The following is a 21,554-nucleotide window of genomic DNA, read 5'->3' as shown; positions in this document are numbered from 1 at the left end:
TGAGGTTATTGATATTGATTTTATCAACCCAAGTATAGGAGCTCAAGTTATGTTTGACAGACGTGGATCATGTTTTGGTTCTAATGTAATAGATGTACAATCTAGTGTAAATGATGGAGGCCATGGTAATGTACGGTCTGTTTCTGGCCTTGACAATGTAATGGTTGAAGGCCATAGTGTGTTTATTTGAAATGAAATTTTGCAGTTTCAAAAAAAAAAAAAAAAAAGATGTCTTTAGAATGAATTTTACTCTTGTACGTTATGCCGGAAACATTTAAAAACAAAAAGCAAAAAGGATCAATCAGGTATCTTGTAGATGCTGATGCCTTCGTTGGATGTATTTGGACGTCGTGGCTAGAAACGGAGGTAACTAGAAACACTGAACACGTGGACGGTGGTGTAATCAGGTAGACGAATCCAATCCCGAACAGAGACCGTAGGGAGGCGATGGAAAAGGAAAACAACGGTCAAACCATATTAATGTTTTTTTTAATGTAAAAAAACATATATATACAAGAGAGAGAAACCCACCAAAGAAAATCAACCGAAACGGACGGTGCTGATAAATCTGTCTCTCATCTCAGTCGTCTCCTTTCTCTTTCCTTCTCCAGCGTCCGATCTTAAGCCATCCCGTCCTTCTCTCGCGCTCGGTCCCAAACTTAGGTACCCATCAGTGCCATCACCACGATTTCCCTCGCATTTTTCATTTTCCATCTCGCACGCACGCACGCACAGAGGCACGCCATGAAATTCACCCCCCCGCACCCCCTCTCTCTCTAGGGTTTTGGTGCCACCGAGGGGCTTGGGGTTTCTGGTCCTCACTGACGATGTCGTTTTGTGATTGGTGCTGTGTACTAGGGTTTTGGCTCGGATGGCCGATGCTCCGACCAGTCCAAACGGAGGAGGCAGCCTTGAGAGCGGGGAGCAGAGCCCCCGCTCCAATGTTCGCGAGCAGGACCGGTTCCTCCCTATCGCTAATATTAGCCGGATTATGAAGAAGGCTCTCCCTGCTAACGGAAAGATCGCTAAGGATGCCAAGGAGACCGTGCAAGAGTGCGTCTCTGAGTTTATCAGCTTTATCACCAGCGAGTATGAAATCGATGATCTTTTGTTTTTCAACTTACTCCTTGTATTGTTCGTGTCTTTTGGGTATAATCGGTGTGGAGGTTGAATAACGTGTAGGGCCAGTGACAAGTGCCAGAGAGAGAAGCGGAAGACAATTAATGGGGACGATTTGCTTTGGGCTATGGCTACTTTAGGGTTTGAAGACTACATCGATCCGCTTAAGATTTACCTGTCAAGATACAGAGAGGTCATTTTTTAAATATGACTGTTTTACGTACATCTATCTGAGTTCTTGGTTGCTGCGAAAAAGAAACGGGAAAATGAAAAGAAAGAGAAAACTTGGGTTTCTTTTGTTTTGCAATTATAACATCCGCCGGGAGTTTTTTTTTTTTTTTTGGGGGGGGGCTGTATTTTACGTTCCCTGGCCCCAAAAACTGAAGTGACTGCCTTTAGCGAGGAGCTAATTGTTTGGACATTTTATTTGTGATGCATATCCTTCTCCTTTAATTCCTTAGCAATGAGCATCTGTTCAAGTTTTGACTGACAGAGTTTTTTTCTCCCCTTCTTATTTCTGGTTTTATGGGGTTGCTGCAGATTGAGGTATGTTAACTTTATATTTTTCATTGGCACGGCTGGTAATTAATTTCCTTTATATTTTGATATTTTGATTTGTGTTTAATTCTAAATATTGGGTTTTGCAAATTATGGCATTGACAGGGTGACACCAAGGGGCCAGCAAAGGGTGGAGATGCATCTTCTAAGAAAAATGTTCAATTAAGTCCAAATGTGCAGGTGGAAGTAAGTTTTATGCATCTAGCTAGGTTTTTATTAGTTGAAATATGGATCGTGCTTACTTTTATGGATTGAAATTCATATGCAAAGCTACTTATAAAAAAGAAAAGAATTCGTATGAAAAGCTTTTCATAGCATCTTATGGTGGCTGTTTTTGGTGATGAATCTGTTAGATTGGTCATCAAGGTTCTTTCTCACAAGGCATGAATTACTCTAGTTCTCAGGTAATCTCTCTCTCTCTCTCTCTCACACACACACACACACACACACCCACCCACCCACCCACCCACTCACTCACTCACTCACTCACAATCACACACTTCACAGGAACTCGTCTGTGGCGAATTATCTTTTCTTGTGTAAATTCTAAGCTAAAATACTTCCAGTGGATGATTCATGGTTGATGAATATTCTAATTTTTTTCTGAGTACAATAAAGGGCTTGTATGGGAAATGGACAAGCTGGCATTACTGCTAGTAGATTTGTTGTGGTATGATAATTTATAGACTTTGGTTTAAGTATGCTTTGAATTGATCTTTCTTTCATGTACCAATACTCAAATTATTATTTGCTGACAAAGACTGAGAACTTTTTTGGGTCTTTGTTGCACTGGGCACTTAGCTTCCGAACGTTTACCTGGAGGTTAATTCTGTTGAACATCAGTTATCAGTTTAAATACATTTTTACACAGCATTAGAAGATATATAGTTTATGGGGAGACATGATTATTCTGTATTTATAAGCTTATAAAAATATGGCTTTCGTATTTCACACTGTATTTTGTGAAAACTGCCCATTTTTATGAACTTTAGGACTTAAAAGGGAGTCATTTTGAACTTAGTTTTACCAAGCAAGTTAGGGAACTGTTTTTTTTGTAAGTAACTCAGAATTTTGTTCAAAAAATAGCCTGAGTACAGAAGTATACAAGAGGGACACCTAAGTAGTAGTAGAAAAAGAGACGAGAACATTTGAATGGTCTTTACATTTGTAAGTCCTTAATACACATGGACCTAAATAGAAAATAGTTAGAATCTTATTATATTTGGATCTATATATCAAAAAGTATTGGAATCCTACAAGAATTCCACCATTATATTAAACATCTTAATTTTGCCAAAAAAATTTGAGATCTTAATTATTTAAGGTTTAATTGTGATCTATATTATTATGGGATTTTAAGATCTTAATATCATAAGGTTTAAGATCTAGTTTGGGATTTTAATTGCCATGAGATCGTTTGATATTTGACAGAACTATTGGTGCATTTAATTGACTCAAGTTCACATGTTTTGAAGTTGTGTGGTGTAATCTGTGAAGCTTTGTCCGTTTGGATTGTGAAAGCATTGCATGGACATGTGTCCAACTTTGGGTGTGTACTAGGTGAAATTTGATCATATAGGAGAGTCTAATAGAGTCCTAATAGGGAGCCGGGATTAGTCTTTTGGGATATCATGCAGGTATAACTTGTGCATTCTGGGTCGTGATAAGTGATATCAGAGCTTGCATGGGCTATTCCTTTTGTGTTCATTAAAATCTACGATTACTTATAAAAAAATCATATGAGAGCCAACCTAGTAAGCAATGCAGTGTAAGGGCACTATAGTGTAACGCAGGCCTTGCTGAGCATATCAAGGATTTGAGTGGGAGTGATGTGATACCTCTGAGATTGTTTGGATTGTGAAAATGTTGTACAGGCATGTGCTAAATTCCAGAGTACCATTTGGAACGAGGATAAGCAATTCTAGGAGAGGCTTGATAATGACTTATTCCAAGTTACTGTTTGAGGAATTATGTGAATGAAACAAGAAGTCATTGTTGTTTCTTTCTTTCATTGTTTTTTCTTGTGTGATTTTCTGCTGGCTGATAAATCATTGTTGTTAGTTGGTTCTAATATTTACGTACTGGTCTCCTGTAATATTTGTAATCCCAGGTGGCCCAACATCTGATGGTTCCTATGCAAGGCACTGAATAGGCATCTGGCTGATCTTCGTCCAATTTCAATATTTGGTATCCTACTTTAGGAATATCTTGTTATCAAAACATAATGAAACATTATTCTTATGTGTGACACTGACATTTTAGGGTTATTCTGAACTCATCTCCAGAAGTATGGCAGGTAACATCGTATATTTATGTGTCTTAGAGTACAATGACTATTTGAACAGAATATTTGTAAATGTTTTTTTTGTTCATGTCATTTTTAGACCCTTTTTTTTAAAGATGTTATGGCAATGATTATGAAACCTTAATGCTTTTTTTCCTTATAATGTTTCCATTCTTAGTACCTTGTCATCTGCGGTTAGGCTCTTAGAATCTTTCTAGTAGTACTGGCAGAGCAGAAAATACCATCGTAACAATATGCACCCTTTTTTCCCCTTATATTTTTGTATATGACTGTAAAGAGAAAATTACACTCAAATTTATCAAACTCACACCTATTTTGCAGTTACTTTGCTCCTCAACTTTGAAATATAAGTTGCAATTTAATTCCTTGTTAAGATCTGATCGTTAAGTGGATGAAAAAATAGTGATGTGTCATGATCTTAATTGTTTGAGGAGAAAAAAGTAATATATATATATATATATATATATATTTAAATTCTTACCGAGGCTGTGTGGTTGCTTGCACTGCGTTTGGGTGCACACTGCAGCATGCTAGGGACCCACCCGTCTTTTGTTTTCGTATCCTTTTTTATGACTTCTCAGATCGCCTTAGAAGGGGGCAAGAGAGTCACGATGCCTTCTCTCTTTTGGAAGGGGGAAAAGGTTGGCATATTTGTTGTTTATTGGGTTTCTATTGGGTGAGTCGTTTGTGTAGCAAGTGCTACCTTTATCGACCTAATTCTTCCACAGATGAGTTCTGTTATTGGGTTCTGAGGTTTAAAGGACTTTTTTTTTTTATTTTTGGGATTATATATATGGAAAATGATAGTATGTTTCAAATGTGTCCACTCGTATATTTTAATTTTTTTTAATGGTTAAAGAAGTGACTATTAGTAAATTTTTATCTTTTCTTAATAGTTAAGAATATTTAAAAAATGTTTAAAAAAAGAAAAAAAAATTTATTTGGTGGTGTGCATATTTGGGGTGCACATTTGGTGTAAACCTTAGTATTGTCTTATTTATATATATATATATATATATATAGAGAGAGAGAGAGAGAGAGAGAGAGAGAGAATCTCAACTTTTGCAAAGAGATTTACAAAAAAATTACTTCACAAAATGACGTAACATGATGTGGATCATATTTGTTTTATGATAATGCAGGCTTTATAATTTAATTTATTATATCAAGCCACTTTTTGAAATTAATTTTTTTTTGAATTTTTTTGTGGGCCAATTATTTCCCATGTATCTATATGAAAAATGATCTACTAAACTATTTTACAATTCTACAAAAATGTTGGTAATTTTGTAAAATTGAAATTTATTTTTAATGAATTGACATTCTTGTATTTGATTGATTATAAAATGAATTATAAATAAGTAAAATTATATTCATCATTTTTATATCACATAATTTTTTATCTTTTTAATTTTTTTTCTCTTAATAATTATCTGAGATAGGGATAATGAATAGAATAACTTAATTAGTTTAGCAAGAATAAAATTAAAAAAAAAAGTAATGTGTGATGTATAAAATGATAAGTAGTAAATCTTTCTAAATAATTATAAAACAGCTGTAGTGTATGATTATAAAACTTAGACCTCTTTTATTGTTTGTTGTTTGATTCAAGTCTTTGGGTCAAGTCTTGGTACTTAATGCGGTTGCGTGCAGCAGGTGCACCAATCTTGCTGCTTCCTTCTCCTACAAGGTTGTGGATGAACTTGTGCTTTGACATCATCATCAGCTCGGGATTCATTCGCCTTCTTTTTCGATTAAGAGCATTCTTATTAGATTTATCAAATTTATCTTTAAAATTTAGTCAATATTATCCATTTTTATATTTATCTATTCTATTTAAATTCAACTCCACATTAAATTATCCATTCACTTTCTATATAATAATAAAATATTATTAATTTAATAATTTTTTTATTTAATTTTTTTATCACATTTTATATCTCTACCAATTAAATATTAATAGTAATTATATTCTAATTAAATTAATATTAAAAAAATCATATTTTTAAAAGTCATTTAATACTAATAAAAAAATATTTAATTAAACTCATTTAAAATTCTATCTAAATTTTTTAATTACAAATTAAATAGTATTTTTACTTAGATTGAGAAATTAATATTTTAATTTTGTTTAGAGTGAGAAATTAATATTTTAATATTTAATGAATTAATTGTGGTTCTTTATATTTGGCTAATCACTGTAACAAAAGTCTAAATTATTTTAGATTTGTCCAATTTAATGTAGGATGCTTTTGACGTTAATTATATAAATTTTAGTCAATCTTCTTGTTTAACCAAATCAATAAAGATGCTCTAATAAATAAATTAAAATAATAAAAATAAAGTCAGCCCAGTTAACTTTGATGGGCTTCTCTTTCATGCCTGCAATGATGCATCTCTTGCTTTCCCCAATTCTCTCACCACCTCACATGTCACTCTATATTTCTGTTCTAGATATTCCCGGATGATTTCCCTTATATTCCTTCAAGATTTAATTAAGATAATCATTTTTTATTTTAAATTTTATTATCCGATTCTCGAGATTTTGATATATCTATCAGATTTTAACTAACTATCTGTTTTAATTATAGATATATAAAACTAGAAAATTTTTATTATCAAGTTAGTTTGTAACGTATATCTAATCAAATACTCACTTGATATAATTTAATTTGAAAGAAATTTTAAAATCTAAATTTTACAAATCAAATCTTACTATTTAAATAATGAAGATTTTATTTTCTATACATTGACTTGATAAGAGAATAACTCACAAATCTAATTAAAATATATCAGTCGGAAAAAGAGTATTACTACCCATTAATCATTTTTATTATTATCTTTTCATCATTTTATGATATAGAATTTAATAATTAAAGATTATTTATTATGTTCTACTTATATATTAATCATTTAATGTTAATCAAGAGGTTGAAAAAATTATGAAAAAAATGATTATAAATAGAATTTGTTTTTTTTTTTTTAATTTTATTTAGTTACGCATAAAAGATTGGGCTTGGTCCAGGGCAGGCCCATTTATGGGTAGAATAAGGCGGTGCCAGGTCCGACCAAACAAAATACTCGTAATCGGACGGTTCAGATCATGTGAGAACAAAGACGCAAACACCTCCGATACTCCCGCCTAACGGGTCCCACCCTGAGTCCGCATCAACCGTAAATGTATTGCGCCTACACAGTACCTATCCTTCCAGTATTAGAAACCTGATTAAAATTAAAATCGTCCGTGAGACCCTCTCTCTCTCCGACCTTTTAATAATTTTGATTTTTAATACACTTGACGCTCTGTTCCTTTTTCTTCCTCTTCTTCTTCTTCTTCTTCTTCTTCTTCCTCTCAATTTCTTTTTATCATCGTCTCCATCATAGAGCGTTTCATGAACCAGAGGAGTAGGCCAAAGACGAAGGAAGCACTATCCCTGAAATCACCCTTAGATTCTCGTACCGATATATTTGGTCTTCGAGCGAGTTGAAGACCGATTGGGACACAACTTCAACTGGGTACCTTAAAATCCATCAGAATTCCCGTTTTCTTTCTTACAAGTTGTACCATTCCCTTTTTTCTGATCTTAATTTTCCACTCCTCTTTTTCCTACCTGTGAAATTGTTTCTGTGCATCTATCTGGCAAGTGTTTTTGTATGTCGCATTGTTTAAATGCTTTGCAAGTGATTGTGTTTGTTTCTGTCAGGGGCTATCTGTTTTTAGCGTTTTTTCGTGATATTGGAACAAGACTGAGGTGTTTATTTTTTTGTCGGTTTTGTTTGTTTATTTGATATTACTCTGATTGCTTTATTCTCTCATGGCGGTGGTTACTTTTATGGTACGGAATCGGTGGTGTAAGATACAAACATAAAACTTAAATTTCTGACGATTATTTTTAGTTTTGGGAATTCTGTGTTAACGAAAATGTTAATTTCTGCTCAGTATTCACCTAAAATAAAGTTTCCACTTTGTCAGTGTGAGCTTTTATTGATCATCTTTTGGTGATTCTGAATTGGACTTATTTTATCTTCCTTTTTCTTGTTGGGGGTTATAGTTTCGATGAGTAGGTTTCATGGGGTTTCGGAATATTATAGGAGCGACAATCAATGCTTCATCTGATGAAGGCATTGAACCATACAGGGTGGGTGTTTATCGAGTTTCTGAATTCTGGAAGTTTAGAGATTGATCCATAAATGGGTAATCGTGGCCAAAAGCGTGCTGAAATGGTTGATGAATTGCCAGCCGATAAGCGGGCATGCAGTTCGTTGGATTTCAGACCAAGTTCATCAAATTCATCGGTTCAGACCCATATGAACTCCCCCAATTCAGCACATGAAACCCGCGACAATGACATGGAAACTTCTTCATCCGCATCAGCCTCAAGCCGATCGGAAGGAGAACCTGAAAGGGATTCAGCGTATGGTTCTTGTGATTCTGATGATGCGGAGCAAAGACATAGCAATCTTCGCCACTATCGTGATTATCAGAGGCAGAGATCGTCCACTGATCATGGAAAATTCAAGAGAATTTTATCAAGTTTGAGTGAAGAAACTGGCCCTTCCGAACAATTGGCTTCACTTACTGAGTTATGTGAAGTGTTGTCATTTTGTACACAGGATTCACTTTCAAGCATGGTGTCAGACTCGTTGTCTCCACTTCTTGTAAACCTTGCAAAGCACGAGAGTAACCCAGATATAATGTTACTGGCTATAAGAGCTATAACATATATATGCGATGTGTATCCTCGATCATCGAATTTCCTAATTCGGCATGATGCAGTTCCTGCTCTTTGTCAAAGATTATTGGCTATTGAGTACTTGGATGTTGCTGAACAGGTACTGTCTTATTTATATGTGGTTGATTGCCTGTTTCCAAGTTAACCTATTTATGACCTTGTTTCTGAAGAAAAGAGTGTTTTTAAATGGGAACTTACAGGTTGATAACCCTGTTTTTTTGTAGTGTCTGCAAGCGTTGGAGAAGATATCACGGGAGCAACCGCTTGCTTGCCTACAGGCTGGGGCAATTATGGCTGTCCTAAATTATATTGACTTCTTCTCAACAAGTGTACAGGCAAGCCATTTATAACATGTTTTTATTTGAAAATAGGTGGTATATGCAATTGTTTTGGTGGTGTGAGGGTTTTCAACATGGTATTTAATTTTTATTTAACTTTTCTCAGAGAGTTGCTCTTTCCACTGTGGTGAACGTCTGTAAGAAACTTCCCTCCGAATGCCCTTCATCTTTCATGAAAGCTATTCCCATATTGTGCAATCTTCTTCAGTATGAAGATAGACAGGCATGTATTGTGTAGAGTTTTTTTGTTTTTTTTTAAATGATTTTTCTGTTGGTGATTATTTAAAGTCTTTTGTTGATCTTCCAACTTATTATTAATTTTTAATTTCAAATCTGCAGCTTGTTGAATATGTTGCTATCTGCTTGATTAAAATAGTGGAGCGAGTAAGTCAGTCTTCTGAGTTGCTGGATGAACTTTGTAAGCACAGGTTGATTGATCAAGTCATACATCTTATAGACTTGAATTGCCGAACCACTATATCCCGCCCTATATATAATGTAGGTTTACTTTACATACTCTTGCTTCTTAACCAGCTTTTTACATGGAACTGCTTTCCAAGAGTGATCCAACTTTTCCATTTTGGTTTGTCAGGGTTTGATTGGGTTACTTGTAAAACTTTCTTCTGGTTCAATTGTAGCCATCAGAACTCTATATGAGCTTAAGATAAGCAGCATACTGAAGGATATATTATCTACTTATGACCTCTCACATGGAATGTCTTCTCCTCATATGGTGGATGGACATTGCGATCAGGTTTACATCTTTGTCTACACAACTCTGTTTTCTTTCTTATGCAAAAAAAAGGTTGATCGAATCTGTGGACAATCAGTTTTATGAGCATTTGCTGGACGGCCAAATTTTGAACAAAAACTTGGCATTGGGTTTTGGCAATGTGTGATAATGGAAAATATAAATTTAAAGTTTTATACTGATATGCATTTCAACACCCAATAGATTTTGAACTTACTCTGACACAGCTCAGAAACACAGGTTGTGCTAGCTGTTAATAAGTTGCATGCATAAGCGGTTAAGTTTTGTGCCATATTTTTAATTGGGAAATGTGCTATTGGGAGGATCCCTTAATTATTTGCAATACAATATCTTGTACCATAGGTTTTTTTTTTTTTTTGGCAAAAACTATGTCAAAGATTGTAATGATAGATTGGGTTTTGGGTTCATGGAATTTTTTCAACTATCTATGTGACTGCTGAAATTTAATTATGAGCCATATATTGTTTTTTTATGGGTAAAGTATGAGCCCTGTAGTATAGAGGTTTTTGCATTTAACTTTTAGTGTGAGATTCTCATTGTTACAGATTCTGTTATTGCTTTCCGATTTAGCATGTATGAAATTTGATTCACGTGTTTCGTTAGCGGAAATGAAATGGTGGTTTTATTGTTATTTTTTCATTCTCAGGTTTATGAAGTTCTGAAGTTGCTTAATGAGCTTCTACCTACTACAGCTAGAGATCAAGATAATCAACAGGTGTTGGATAAGGAATCCTTTTTAGTTAATTCCCCCAGTCTTCTGCAAAAATTCGGACTGGATATACTTCCCTTGTTGATCCAGGTTGGTTTTGTGGTATATAGTAGTAAATTGATTTTTTTCCTTATATGGCTTTGTAATGTTGCCTTCACCCCTTGCACAGGTAGTTAATTCTGGTGCAAATTTATATGTTTGCTATGGCTGCCTTTCTGTTATCAACAAGTTAGTTTATTTCAGCAAATCTGACATGCTTCTTGAATTGCTTAAGAACACCAACATTTCAAGGTGAACCAGGCTTTCTTGTGTTTACAGTATTAATCCTGATAATATTTCTCTCTTGAACTGAAGATTTTTTGTTTTTTTTTCTAATTAGCAGTTTTTTGGCCGGAGTGTTCACTCGAAAGGATCAGCATGTGCTCTTAGTAGCTCTACAGATTGCTGAGATGATCCTGCAAAAGCTTTCTGATATTTTCCTGAGTTCATTTATCAAGGAAGGTGTCCTGTTTGCTATTGATGCATTGTCAGTACAAGAAAATTGTGCGCAATTAATGTTTCCCAAATTCACTGGTGTCCAGCTGTCATTTGACTCGAGCCAGAAATCAGCTTCAAAGGAGGTTCCGAGCTGTCTATGTTATGCTTTTGCGACTGGTCAGTCTCTGACAACTTCAGAAACTTGTAGTTGCAAGCTTGAAAATGATTCTGTTCACAAACTTGCAAAGCATATAAAGACAAATTACTTCACACCGAATTTGTCTGAGCAAGGGGTGACTGATATCCTTCAAAAACTCAGAACCTGTTCTACTGCTTTAAGTGATTTGGTTAATGCGACAATAGGTAATGATGCACCTGCACAGCATGAAGGGAGGTTTTATTGTATAGTGCATCAAATTATGGAAACTCTTAATGGGAAGGAACCCATTTCCACTTTCGAATTTATTGAAAGTGGGGTCGTGAGATCATTACTGAGTTACCTATCCAATGGTCAATACCTAAGAGAAAAGGGAAAGGCTCAGGGTGTAAATGGTCATTTAATTATTGTGGAAAAACGATTTGAGATGTTTGCAAGGTTATTCTTATCTTCGTCAGAGCCATATTCTGTGGACTTGCCCCTATTGGTGCTGATACGAAAATTACAAAGTGCACTGTCTTCTTTGGAAAATTTCCCTGTTATTTTGAGCCATGGATCCAAGCAAAGATACTCATATGCAATGGTTCCAATTGGACGCCGCACAATGCATCCATGTCTAAAGGTTCGCTTTGTGAGAGGAGAGGGGGAGACATGCCTTGGTGAATATTCTGGAGATGTTCAGACAGTGGACCCTTTTTCCTCTTTGGATGGCATTGAAGGATTTCTGTGGCCTAAAGTTAGCATTAGAAGAAATGAGCACATTAAATCAGCCAGTTGCACTATGGGTAAAACAGAGAGTTTACCACATGAGTTACCATCAACTGTAAGTACTAGTCTGGATGGAAGTCCCAATGTTAGGTTTCCTAATAGTATATCCTCAGATTTTCTGAATGTGCTGGCTATTTTCATATGTTTTATGAATTTGCTTAAGCTAAATTGATTCTTCCAGAGTCAAAAAGGTTTCTGCTTTTGTTTTATTTGGTTTCTTTTAAAGGGGGAGGGATTTTTCATGGAGTTTATGAATCTTTAATGGTTTATTTATTCTCAGTTATAATTTTCTGCAGGACAATGATGCCAACTTGTCTCAGTCTGCTTTTGAACAAGCACTTAATGTAAGACCGCAAAATCCTAGCTTGATATCTTTGGATGAAACTCTTACTTGTAGTTGATCTTTCGGTCATCATCAATTTATGATCTCAATACAGCTAGCATTAGGCTCAGCTTTACGACATGGTGTTGGCTATATATATATATATATATATTAGTATTTGTTTTATAAGTATTGGCTATATAAACATGACTTTCCCCTTTGCTTTTATGATCGTGGATTTGTTGTTATATGGCCATTTCTTCTCATTTTTTAGTACCTATGTAGCATCATTTTCTTAGATATTCATTTTTTGTACATAACAGGAATTTGCAAAGCAAGAAATGCAACTTCCTCTGGAGGCAGATGTCAATATGGAAGTACAGCATCCTGCATCTTGCAGTGATGAAGATGCTTTGCAAAAACTGGTATTTTACCTTGAAGGGCAACAGCTGGATCATACACTGACACTATACCAAGCAATTCTACAAAAACAAATAAAAGAAAATGAATTTATTACTGGGGCAAAATTATGGAGTCAAGTTTATACATTAACGTATAAAAGAGCTTTGGAACCCATACAAGGTAATTCTCAAGAGTGTCTTCAGTCAGGCCAAAACTTGTCTGTATCAGATAAAGTTGGGGCATATATGCAATACACTCCATTTGTCTCCAGCATATATGCTTGTGAACTCACTTCTGACTTGGAGAGGTCAAGTTCGACTTATGATGTGCTGTTTCTACTCAAAAGCATGGAAAGCTTGCACAGGTTTACATTCCATCTGATGTCTCGTGAAAGAATATGTGCTTTTGCTGAAGGGAGAATTGATAACCTGGATAGTCTGAAGGTAGGAGTTCCTTCCATGCCACATAATGAGTTTGTAAGCAGTAAGTTGACAGAAAAACTTGAACAGCAGATGCGGGACTCTTTGTCTGTGTCTATTGGTGGGATGCCTTGTTGGTGTAAACAATTAGTAGCTTCGTGCCCTTTTCTGTTTAGTTTTGAGGCAAGATGTAAGTACTTCCAGTTAGCAGCATTTGGTCAACTGCAAGCTCAGTCTCATCAACTGTCTCATAGTAATTCAGGAGCCACAAGTGACAGGCGACCCGGCAGTGGCAGCTTGCCCCGTAAGAAGTTTTTAGTTTTCCGTGACCAGATTCTAGAGTCTGCTGCCAAAATAATGGACTTGCATGCCCGTTACAAAATGCCTGTTGAAATTGAATATAATCAAGAAGTTGGTACTGGTCTTGGTCCAACATTGGAATTCTATACCCTGGTAAGTCGTGAGTTCCAGAAATCTGGCCTGGGTATGTGGAGGGGGGAGTATGGTTTATTTGCCTCCAGGACTAGTTTGGAAGCTGAGGATATGGGAATTCTTATGTCACCTTCTGGACTCTTTCCTCGCCCATGGCCATCTACTTTGAGTACAACTGATGACCAGTTTTTGGAAGTAATAAAAAAGTTTGTCCTTTTGGGGCAAGTGGCTGCAAAGTCTCTTCAAGATGGAAGGGTGTTGGATCTGCACTTCTCAAAAGCATTCTACAAAATTATTCTTGGCCGGGTACTTTCCAACTCTGAGTGCTATTAATTTGAAATTGTAGGTAGGCTTGAATAGTTATAATTCAAGCTTTGGCCTTTTTTAGTTGATTTTCATTTCATTTTTTTTTTGCAGGAACTTACTCTGTATGACATCCAGTCGTTTGATCCCGAGCTCAGTAGGACATTGCTAGAGTTTCAGGCTCTTGTTAATAGAAAAAAGTTTTTGGAATCTGTCAATGGAGAAAATTCACCAGCTGAATTTGACTCGTGCTTTCGGGATACCAGAATTGAGGATCTTTGCCTTGATTTTACTCTTCCTGGGTATCCTAATTATGTACTTGCTTCTGGGCCTGATTATAAAATGGTAGTGTGTGCTCAATGCGATTGCTCTTCTTTTTTTTTATAATTTTTTTAATTGCGTGATCTTTCTATTGATTGCAATAACCTTGTTTACTTTATTCATGTTGCTTTACCAGGTTAATATGAGAAACTTGGAGGACTATGTCTCGCTTATTGTTGATACAACTATAAATACTGGAATTTCCAGACAATCAGAAGCATTTAAATCTGGGTTTAACCAGGTCTGTATTATCACACTTTCTTTTGATGAAGTAGGCAGGACTTGTTTCTTTATGTTTTCTGATGCAATTGAATATAGCCTGAAATGAAATTGATCCATCTTGAAAAAAGTATATTTTTTTTTTCGTTTTCTGCTGAACTCCAGTGTATTCATGCTAATCTCTTGCTTCCGTATCCATTTGAGCCATTAGGAATGTCAAATCACCCCCTTCCTTCCCTTTTCTCTTGTGTTGATTATGATCACTTCTGATAATATTGTCAAATATCTTTGTGCCTTTTCTATGGGCAATATGATGATACAATTTGTAAATGTATTTGTATTTGGTGTTTCAGGTTTTCCCTATTGAACATCTTCAGATTTTTACTGAAGAGGAACTAGAGCATTTGCTATGTGGAGAACATGATTCGTTGGTGGTATGTATCTTATCACTTCGTTGTTCACTATTTACTTGGTGCACCCATTATATTTACGAGGTCTCTTTTCCAGTTCAATGAGCTCCTGGATCACGTCAAGTTTGATCATGGATACACAGCTAGCAGTCTTCCTATAGTCAATGTCAGTGTTTTTTTTTTTTTTTTTTATCAATGTCAGTGTTCTTACATCTTTTATCTATCCATTTGTTAATTGATTCAACATTTTACTTGCTTCAATACTCTAGAAAGTCACTCACTTGTTCTGCAGTTGCTGGAAATCATACAAGAGTTTGACCATGGACAGAGACGAGCATTTCTGCAGTTTGTGACTGGGGCACCTAGGCTTCCTCCGGGTGGTTTAGCGTCTCTCAATCCAAAGTTGACTGTTGTCCGAAAAGTCAGTACAAGCAACGCATCTTGTTGATCCAATTCATCTTTGCCCTTTCTTTAGTTATTATCTGATTGTCTGGGTGTTTATACAGCATTCTAGCATCTGCGCCGACACAGACTTACCAAGCGTGATGACGTGTGCAAATTATCTTAAGCTCCCTGCTTACTCTTCAAAAGTGAATTCTCTCTTGGCTTTCTAGCATAATTTACGTTGGAACTGCTATACAAAAACAGTGAAAAATGTTTTTTTTTCCCCTTCATTTTATGTTTTTTTATTGTTGGTTTCAGGAGAGGATGAAGGAGAGGCTCTTATACGCCATAACAGAAGGCCAAGGATCATTTCACCTATCATAGAGTTCTAATCTCCCTCTTTCCCAACAGGTACATCAATTGTGAGAATTGTAATTATTAGAGTAGGTGCTGGTGGTGTTAGACAAAAAGAATGGATGGCTGGTAGTGATGTTGCTGATTGTTGAAGGGGAGCTGATTGGCTTGGAACAAAAGGAAGCTCCTGTCTTCACTGACTATAACTGGAGGGATTATGTAAATAATCAGTAAATGCAGGTCGGTGATTTTACTTTTGGTGGAGCTGTACAGTAGAAAAGATTGGGGATTTCAGTTAGATTGGTTGATTGCGCATCCAAGAATATTTCATGTGCAAAGCTTTGTACAGAGACGTTTATGATTATATAGTTGCTCTTTCTATCTATCTAGCTATTGCAATGAAAAATGGTTAATCGTTCTAGTAGCATGGGGAAAGCAGACTATTTAGGGAGGATCATTGAATTCGCTTATTTATTTATTTTTATATTTTAAACAAGATAATATTACTATTACTGGAAAGAGATTCGAGAGTGGGAGGAGTGATAAAAAATAAATAAAATAAAAGAACAAAGTGGGAAATGGTACCAAATAATTAGTATAGTCTTTTTATAGTTTGATACCTTATGTCACAAATAGGGTTGTAAAAATAATCTGGAGAACTGGCTTGGACCGGTTGGTTAGGTCTAGTTTTGGTTTTAGGTTTTTGGGCATCAGACCGGACTGATTCGTATATATATATATATTTTAATTAATTTTTAATATTATATATATTATACATCATTTTATATAATATATAATTATATATGAAATAATAGTGATATAGTTATACTAATACTATTATATAGTTATGCTAAATTAAAATCACTATAACAAATACTAATACATAGTTATACTAATAACTATAACTAATATTAATATTTATACTTAGACTAATAGTCTAATATAGTTATACTAAAACACTATAACTTTTACTAATATAGTTATACTAATCACTATAACTAAATCACTATAACTATATATAATATTAATATCACTATTAATATATAATACAGTACCCATAAAAAAGTATAGTATATAGTATTAGTAATAATTTAGTATCAATGTATTATTATATTCCATAATGTATAACATATAGTATCAGTATCACTATAGGCATTATAATATATGTATATATATAATATATACTATATGTAGTAGTAACATAATAATAGTATAATATATAGTACTAGTATATATTAATATATTATAAGAGTTATAGTATAGTTATAGAAGATTTTTTTTTTTTTTTTTTTTATAGTAGAATTTTTATACAGTTGATTCTTTTTATACAATAGATATTTTTCTGCAACAGATTTTTTTATAGCAGTTTTTTTATAATAGATTTTTTTATGACAAATTGGAATTTGATTAAAACCAAAAAACCTTATATATCTGTCACCAACATTTCATAACACAAAACGTAGACCGCATTCCCTCAGTAGGTTGAAAGAGTCCTCTCTGTTGCTCTCCCGCAAAAATAAGGGTGGTGTGGAAGTTTCCGAACCCGTCGTGAATGGCTGTCTGGACTGTCAAGTAAAGGGCAAAATGGAAGAGGAAGGGCTGGAAGTGCTAGAAGAGTTGTGTGGAAACCTACGGTTGATGAAGGAGAAACTAGCTGGGATTGAGTTGGATGATGGGTCTAGTGAGGTTGCTAGGGAGAAAGGGTATAGAAGCTTAACTGGAAGAATCTATATGGAGAGGGTGATCGGAAGGGAGGTGCTAGCAGTCATGATGACAAAGATTTGGAGAATTAGTACCCTGGTTGAGTTTCAGGAAGTAGGAAACAACACATTTATCCTTGCGTAAGAACTCATGTGGATAAGTTAAGAGTATAGGATGGGCGCCTATGGTTGTTTAACAACCATCTCTTTAACCTACAAGTGTTTGATGGTATGTCTCAACCAAGTCAATGGTGCCTTAAGACAGAGGTTTTTTGGGTATAGATCTACAATCTCTCGATGTCTTTCATGACGAGGGATTGTGGTGTTCAAAATCTCAAATTGGAAATTCTATGGGGAAGGTAATGGAAGTGGAGGTTCTTGATGATGGGGTGGGTTGGGGCCAGTTTTTGCGAGTAAGAATCGAGATCCCTCTGCATAAAGTTATTGCTAGGGGGCGCATAATTAAGTTGAATGGGAATAGAATTTGGGCTAGCTTCAAATATAAGAAGCTTCCACGGATGTGTTTCCAATGTGGCTGGATCTTACATGGGGAGGTTGGGTGTGATGCGGGTCCTGATCAGAGAAAGACTAGGGAGGGAGTGATAACTCAATTCGAGGCTTGGCTGTGAGGTGAGCGTTTTACTAGAAGAAAAATTATCAACTATGGTTCAAGGAGGGCTAGAGAGGAGGTGGCAATGAACTGTAAGAACAAATCAACAAATGAGGGAGTGGGTAGCAGGGATGGGGAGGCTGATGGTGGGTTGGAAAGGGAGATGATAATGAGGTGTTGAAGGATAACTATTCTCTAGTGGTTGCAGATCCGAGTACGAAATCAATGGGGGAGGAAGGAGAGGCACTACATGAACCAGTGAATGAGTTAGAAAGGAGTTCCTTAGTGGATCTTGGACTAAATTGGGCACTAGTGTGGGTCTGAAGCCTCTGGCTAACCAGGATTGTGGAGTGGTAGAGGTGAGAAAGGGTGACATGGAGGATGCCCCTTCGCTGGTGCAGAACTCAAAGAAAGTTGGCAAATGGAAGAGGCGTGCCAGAGACAGAGGTAAGCCTACTGAACCTTCTAGCCAGTTGGTATTAAGAAAGAGAGCTGGGGAGAATATTGATGAAGTTGTAGAATTAAGAAGTATAAATTTGTGTGTGGAGAGTAGGTTGGTGAAATAGACAATTAAGTGGCGGAGGCTGTTAAGTAGCCAGCCAGGAGCCATGAAAATACTTGGTTGGAATTATTGGGGGCTTGGAAACCCCCGAACAGTTCAGTCCCTTTGTTTTATAGCAAAGGTAAAGAAGCCCGACATTGTCTTCTTGATAGAGACAAGACTTAAAGCTTGTAAGGCAGAAAGTATAAAGAGGAAAATGGGAATGGTGAGTTGTGTAGCAGTGGAACCTAGGGGAATGAGTGGGGGCCTGATGCTAATGTGGAAAAACAATGGTAAAGTGGAGTTGTTGAATTACTCGTACTGGCATATTAATGTGTGGGTGAAGGGGGATGTAGGGGGGATAAGTGGGTTCTGGCAGGTTTTTATAGTAATCTAGAGACAAGTAAGAGGAGTTTATCCTAGGATTTACTGAAGGCACAGAAACCACCTGCTAGTAAGGGGTGGTGTGCAGTAGGTAACTTTAATGAGATAGTGGCACAAGATGAAAAAGTGGGTGGAAGTATAAGATCTGAGGGTCAAATGGAGTCATTCATAAGGGTTCTAGAGGAGACAGGCTTGGCTGACCAGGTTGGACTGGGAACAAATATATATGGAATAATGGTCATGAGGGAGTCACCTTCATTAAAGAGAGACTCGATCGGGTGGTTACAAATCATGTGTGGATAGGCAGTTGTTAGGAGATGGGGGTGGAGGTATTGAGCACTTGGGTTTCAAACTACAAGCCACTCTTTTTGTCAGCAAAACAGAAGGGAGAAAGGAACTATAAGAGGAGAAACTTCAAGTATGAGATGAGTTGGGGCATGGAGGGGGAGCGTGGCAAGATAGTAAAAGATGAGTGGGGAAAAAAGAAAGAGAATATCGGGCATTTGAGGAAGATGCAGCAGAGACTATCTAGCTGCAGTGTGTCATTAAGGAGATGGAGTAAGGATTTAAACGTGATAAGAGAAGGGGCAATTAAGGAAAATTCTGAAAAGCTGAGGGAGCTAGAGGAAGAGGAAGGGCCTGAAAATATGAGGGATATAAAAAGACTAAAAGGGGAACTAGGCCTTTTGTTGGAGAAAGAAGATCTGAGGTGGAAACAAAGAGCAAAGAAACATTGGTTGAAAAGTGGTGACAAAAATACAAAGTTATTCCATGCGTGTGCAAATCAGAGAAGGAAGAAGAACATCATCAAATTTGTATTGGACTCACATGGTAGGCTAACTAATGAGGAGCCGGAGATAGAGGGAGCATTCTGTGGTTATTTTAAAGAGATTTTCTCTTGCTCAAACCCTACTGCCTTGGAGATTGAGAAGGGGATTGGGTTTGTTGAAGGGAGGATCATTGAGGGGATGAGAAGAAGGTTAGAGAGTGTTTTTATAGAGGAAGTGGTGGTGGCATTAAAACAAATGTCACTCTTTAAGTCACCAGGTCCTAATGGTTTTGGGGCTGGATTTTACCAAAACCATTGGGATGTAGTTGGAAAAGAAACTTGTAATGTAGTTTTGGAATTTCTGAATGGGGGAGGATTGTGTCAGGCCCTAAACCACACCTTTATCACTCTAATTCCAAAAGTCAAATCTCCTACAATAGTGAAGGATTATAGACCCATAAGCCTTTGCAACATATTGTATAAACTTATCTCCAAAGTGTTGACAAACAGAGTTAAAAAAGTGTTACCTCATATCATCTCTCCAAATCAGAGTTTCTTTATTCTTGGTAGGTTAATAATAGATAATATTATGGTAGCATACGAGATGTTGCACTCTATGAAGACAAGACAGAAGGGCAATGAATGGAGTATGGCCATAAAACTGGACATGCCCAAGGCCTATGACATGGCAATGGAACTATTTGGATATGTTGATAAGGCTGGAGTTTGGGCAAAAAATCAGTAATCTGATTATGAGGTATGTATGCTCGGTTAGCTATTCTGTGTTGGTTAATGGCAAGGCTGGAAAGAAGATTGTCCCCTCAAGAAGTATCAGGTAAGGGGATCCCTACCTGTTTATCATTTGTGCCAAGGGCCTTAGCTAATTGTTTCTGAAAGCATAAATGCAAGAGGTGATAAGGGGATGTGCAGTGAGTAGAGGAGGATTGAGAGTGAACCACCTACTTATTGCTAACGATTGTGTACTATTTAGCAGAGCCAAGAAGGAAGAGTGGAGAAGTATCTACTCAATACTTCAAGTTTATGAGTGTGCATCAGGGTAGATCCTTAATAAACAGAAGACCTCTATCTTCTTCAACTCTAATACTAAAAGGGAAGTAAGAAGGAAAATTTATAGAGAAGCTGGGGCAGTGGTATGTGACAATTATGAGAGGTATTTGGGGCTACCAGCAATGGTGGGCAAAGCTAGATATAGTGCTTTTCGAAGCATAAAAGAAAGGGTGTGGATGAAGCTGCAGAATTGGAAAAACAATTTTCTGTCAAAGGCTGGAAAGGAAGTGTTGATAAAGGCAGTGTTCCAAGCGATACCAACATACTCAATGAATGTTTTCCAACTGCCAAAAAAGTTGTTTAATGAGATTGAAAGTTGGATAGCCAGATTCTAGTGGAGTCAAGGGCAGAAAGAGAAAGGAATACATTGGAAGAAATGGAGTTGGATTGGGCTGGGTAAGGCAAAGGGAGGTTTGGGCTTTAGGGACCTGAGTTGCTTTAATAGTGCAATGTTAGGGAAACAAGGGTGGAGATTGCTCGAGGAGCCACAGTCACTTGTGGCAAAAGTTTACAACGAGAAATACTACAAGCATATTCAGTTATTGGATGCTCCGAAGTTTTCATTTCTAATATGGAGAAGTGTTAGATCAACTATGGCGGTGGTGAAGGAAGGATTAGTGTGGAGAGTGGGGAATGGCAAGTCCATAAGCATTTGGGGTCAGAGGTGGCTGCCTACTCCTAATACTCACTGTGTTCAGTCACTAGTGAGGGTGCTGCATATTGATTCCAGGGTTTGTGACCTTATTAATAAGCAAGATGGGAGCTGGAGGGTGGATTTCATTGCTGAGATTTTTAATGAAGAGGAAGCAGAGGTAATAAGTACCATTCCTATCAGCCGTGTAGGATCTTATGACAAGCTGATCTAGGGTCCAGCAAAAAATGGCATGTATTCTGTAAGGAGTGCATATCACATGGTGCAGCAAAGGAGAGGGGTTGGAGAGAGTGGTCCCTTAAATGACAAGGAGGGAGAGGACATGTGG

The 21,554-nt window shown here is 36.5% G+C and overlaps 2 protein-coding genes across 5 annotated transcripts; both read left to right on the top strand.

Moving 5' to 3' along the window:
- Nucleotides 1-532: 532 nt before the first annotated feature.
- Nucleotides 533-4,076, top strand: LOC108981201 (nuclear transcription factor Y subunit B-1-like). 2 transcript variants are annotated; one of them, XM_018952299.2, is made up of 7 exons: nucleotides 533-663; nucleotides 859-1,089; nucleotides 1,183-1,312; nucleotides 1,660-1,665; nucleotides 1,783-1,863; nucleotides 2,031-2,081; nucleotides 3,788-4,076. In XM_018952299.2, the coding sequence occupies exons 2-7, from the start codon at nucleotides 872-874 to the stop codon at nucleotides 3,827-3,829; spliced, it is 528 nt and encodes a 175-aa protein (XP_018807844.1). In that variant the 5' UTR covers nucleotides 533-663; nucleotides 859-871; the 3' UTR covers nucleotides 3,830-4,076. The 2 variants fall into 2 exon arrangements, with proteins under 2 accessions (XP_018807844.1, XP_018807843.1); XM_018952298.2 differs by having other exon boundaries at nucleotides 568-663; nucleotides 1,783-1,857.
- Nucleotides 4,077-7,286: 3,210 nt separating this feature from the next.
- On the top strand, nucleotides 7,287-15,926 carry LOC108981200 (E3 ubiquitin-protein ligase UPL4). Of its 3 annotated transcripts, XM_035688198.1 has the most exons (19): nucleotides 7,287-7,498; nucleotides 8,035-8,815; nucleotides 8,940-9,050; nucleotides 9,160-9,276; nucleotides 9,393-9,551; nucleotides 9,646-9,807; nucleotides 10,472-10,624; nucleotides 10,704-10,825; nucleotides 10,917-11,991; nucleotides 12,233-12,280; nucleotides 12,582-13,817; nucleotides 13,929-14,159; nucleotides 14,272-14,376; nucleotides 14,708-14,788; nucleotides 14,862-14,930; nucleotides 15,057-15,185; nucleotides 15,271-15,354; nucleotides 15,467-15,559; nucleotides 15,657-15,926. In XM_035688198.1, the coding sequence occupies exons 2-18, from the start codon at nucleotides 8,174-8,176 to the stop codon at nucleotides 15,530-15,532; spliced, it is 4,590 nt and encodes a 1,529-aa protein (XP_035544091.1). In that variant the 5' UTR covers nucleotides 7,287-7,498; nucleotides 8,035-8,173; the 3' UTR covers nucleotides 15,533-15,559; nucleotides 15,657-15,926. The 3 variants fall into 3 exon arrangements, with proteins under 3 accessions (XP_035544091.1, XP_018807840.2, XP_018807839.2); XM_018952295.2 differs by having other exon boundaries at nucleotides 8,121-8,815; nucleotides 15,467-15,926; XM_018952294.2 differs by having other exon boundaries at nucleotides 15,467-15,926.
- The last annotated feature ends 5,628 nt before the right edge of the window (nucleotides 15,927-21,554 follow it).

Source organism: Juglans regia, chromosome 3 (genome assembly GCF_001411555.2).
Source record: "Juglans regia cultivar Chandler chromosome 3, Walnut 2.0, whole genome shotgun sequence".
Classification (NCBI taxonomy): Eukaryota; Viridiplantae; Streptophyta; class Magnoliopsida; order Fagales; family Juglandaceae; genus Juglans; species Juglans regia.
The sequence above is the reverse complement of the archived record's forward strand: the minus strand, read 5'-3'. Positions and strand labels throughout refer to the sequence as shown.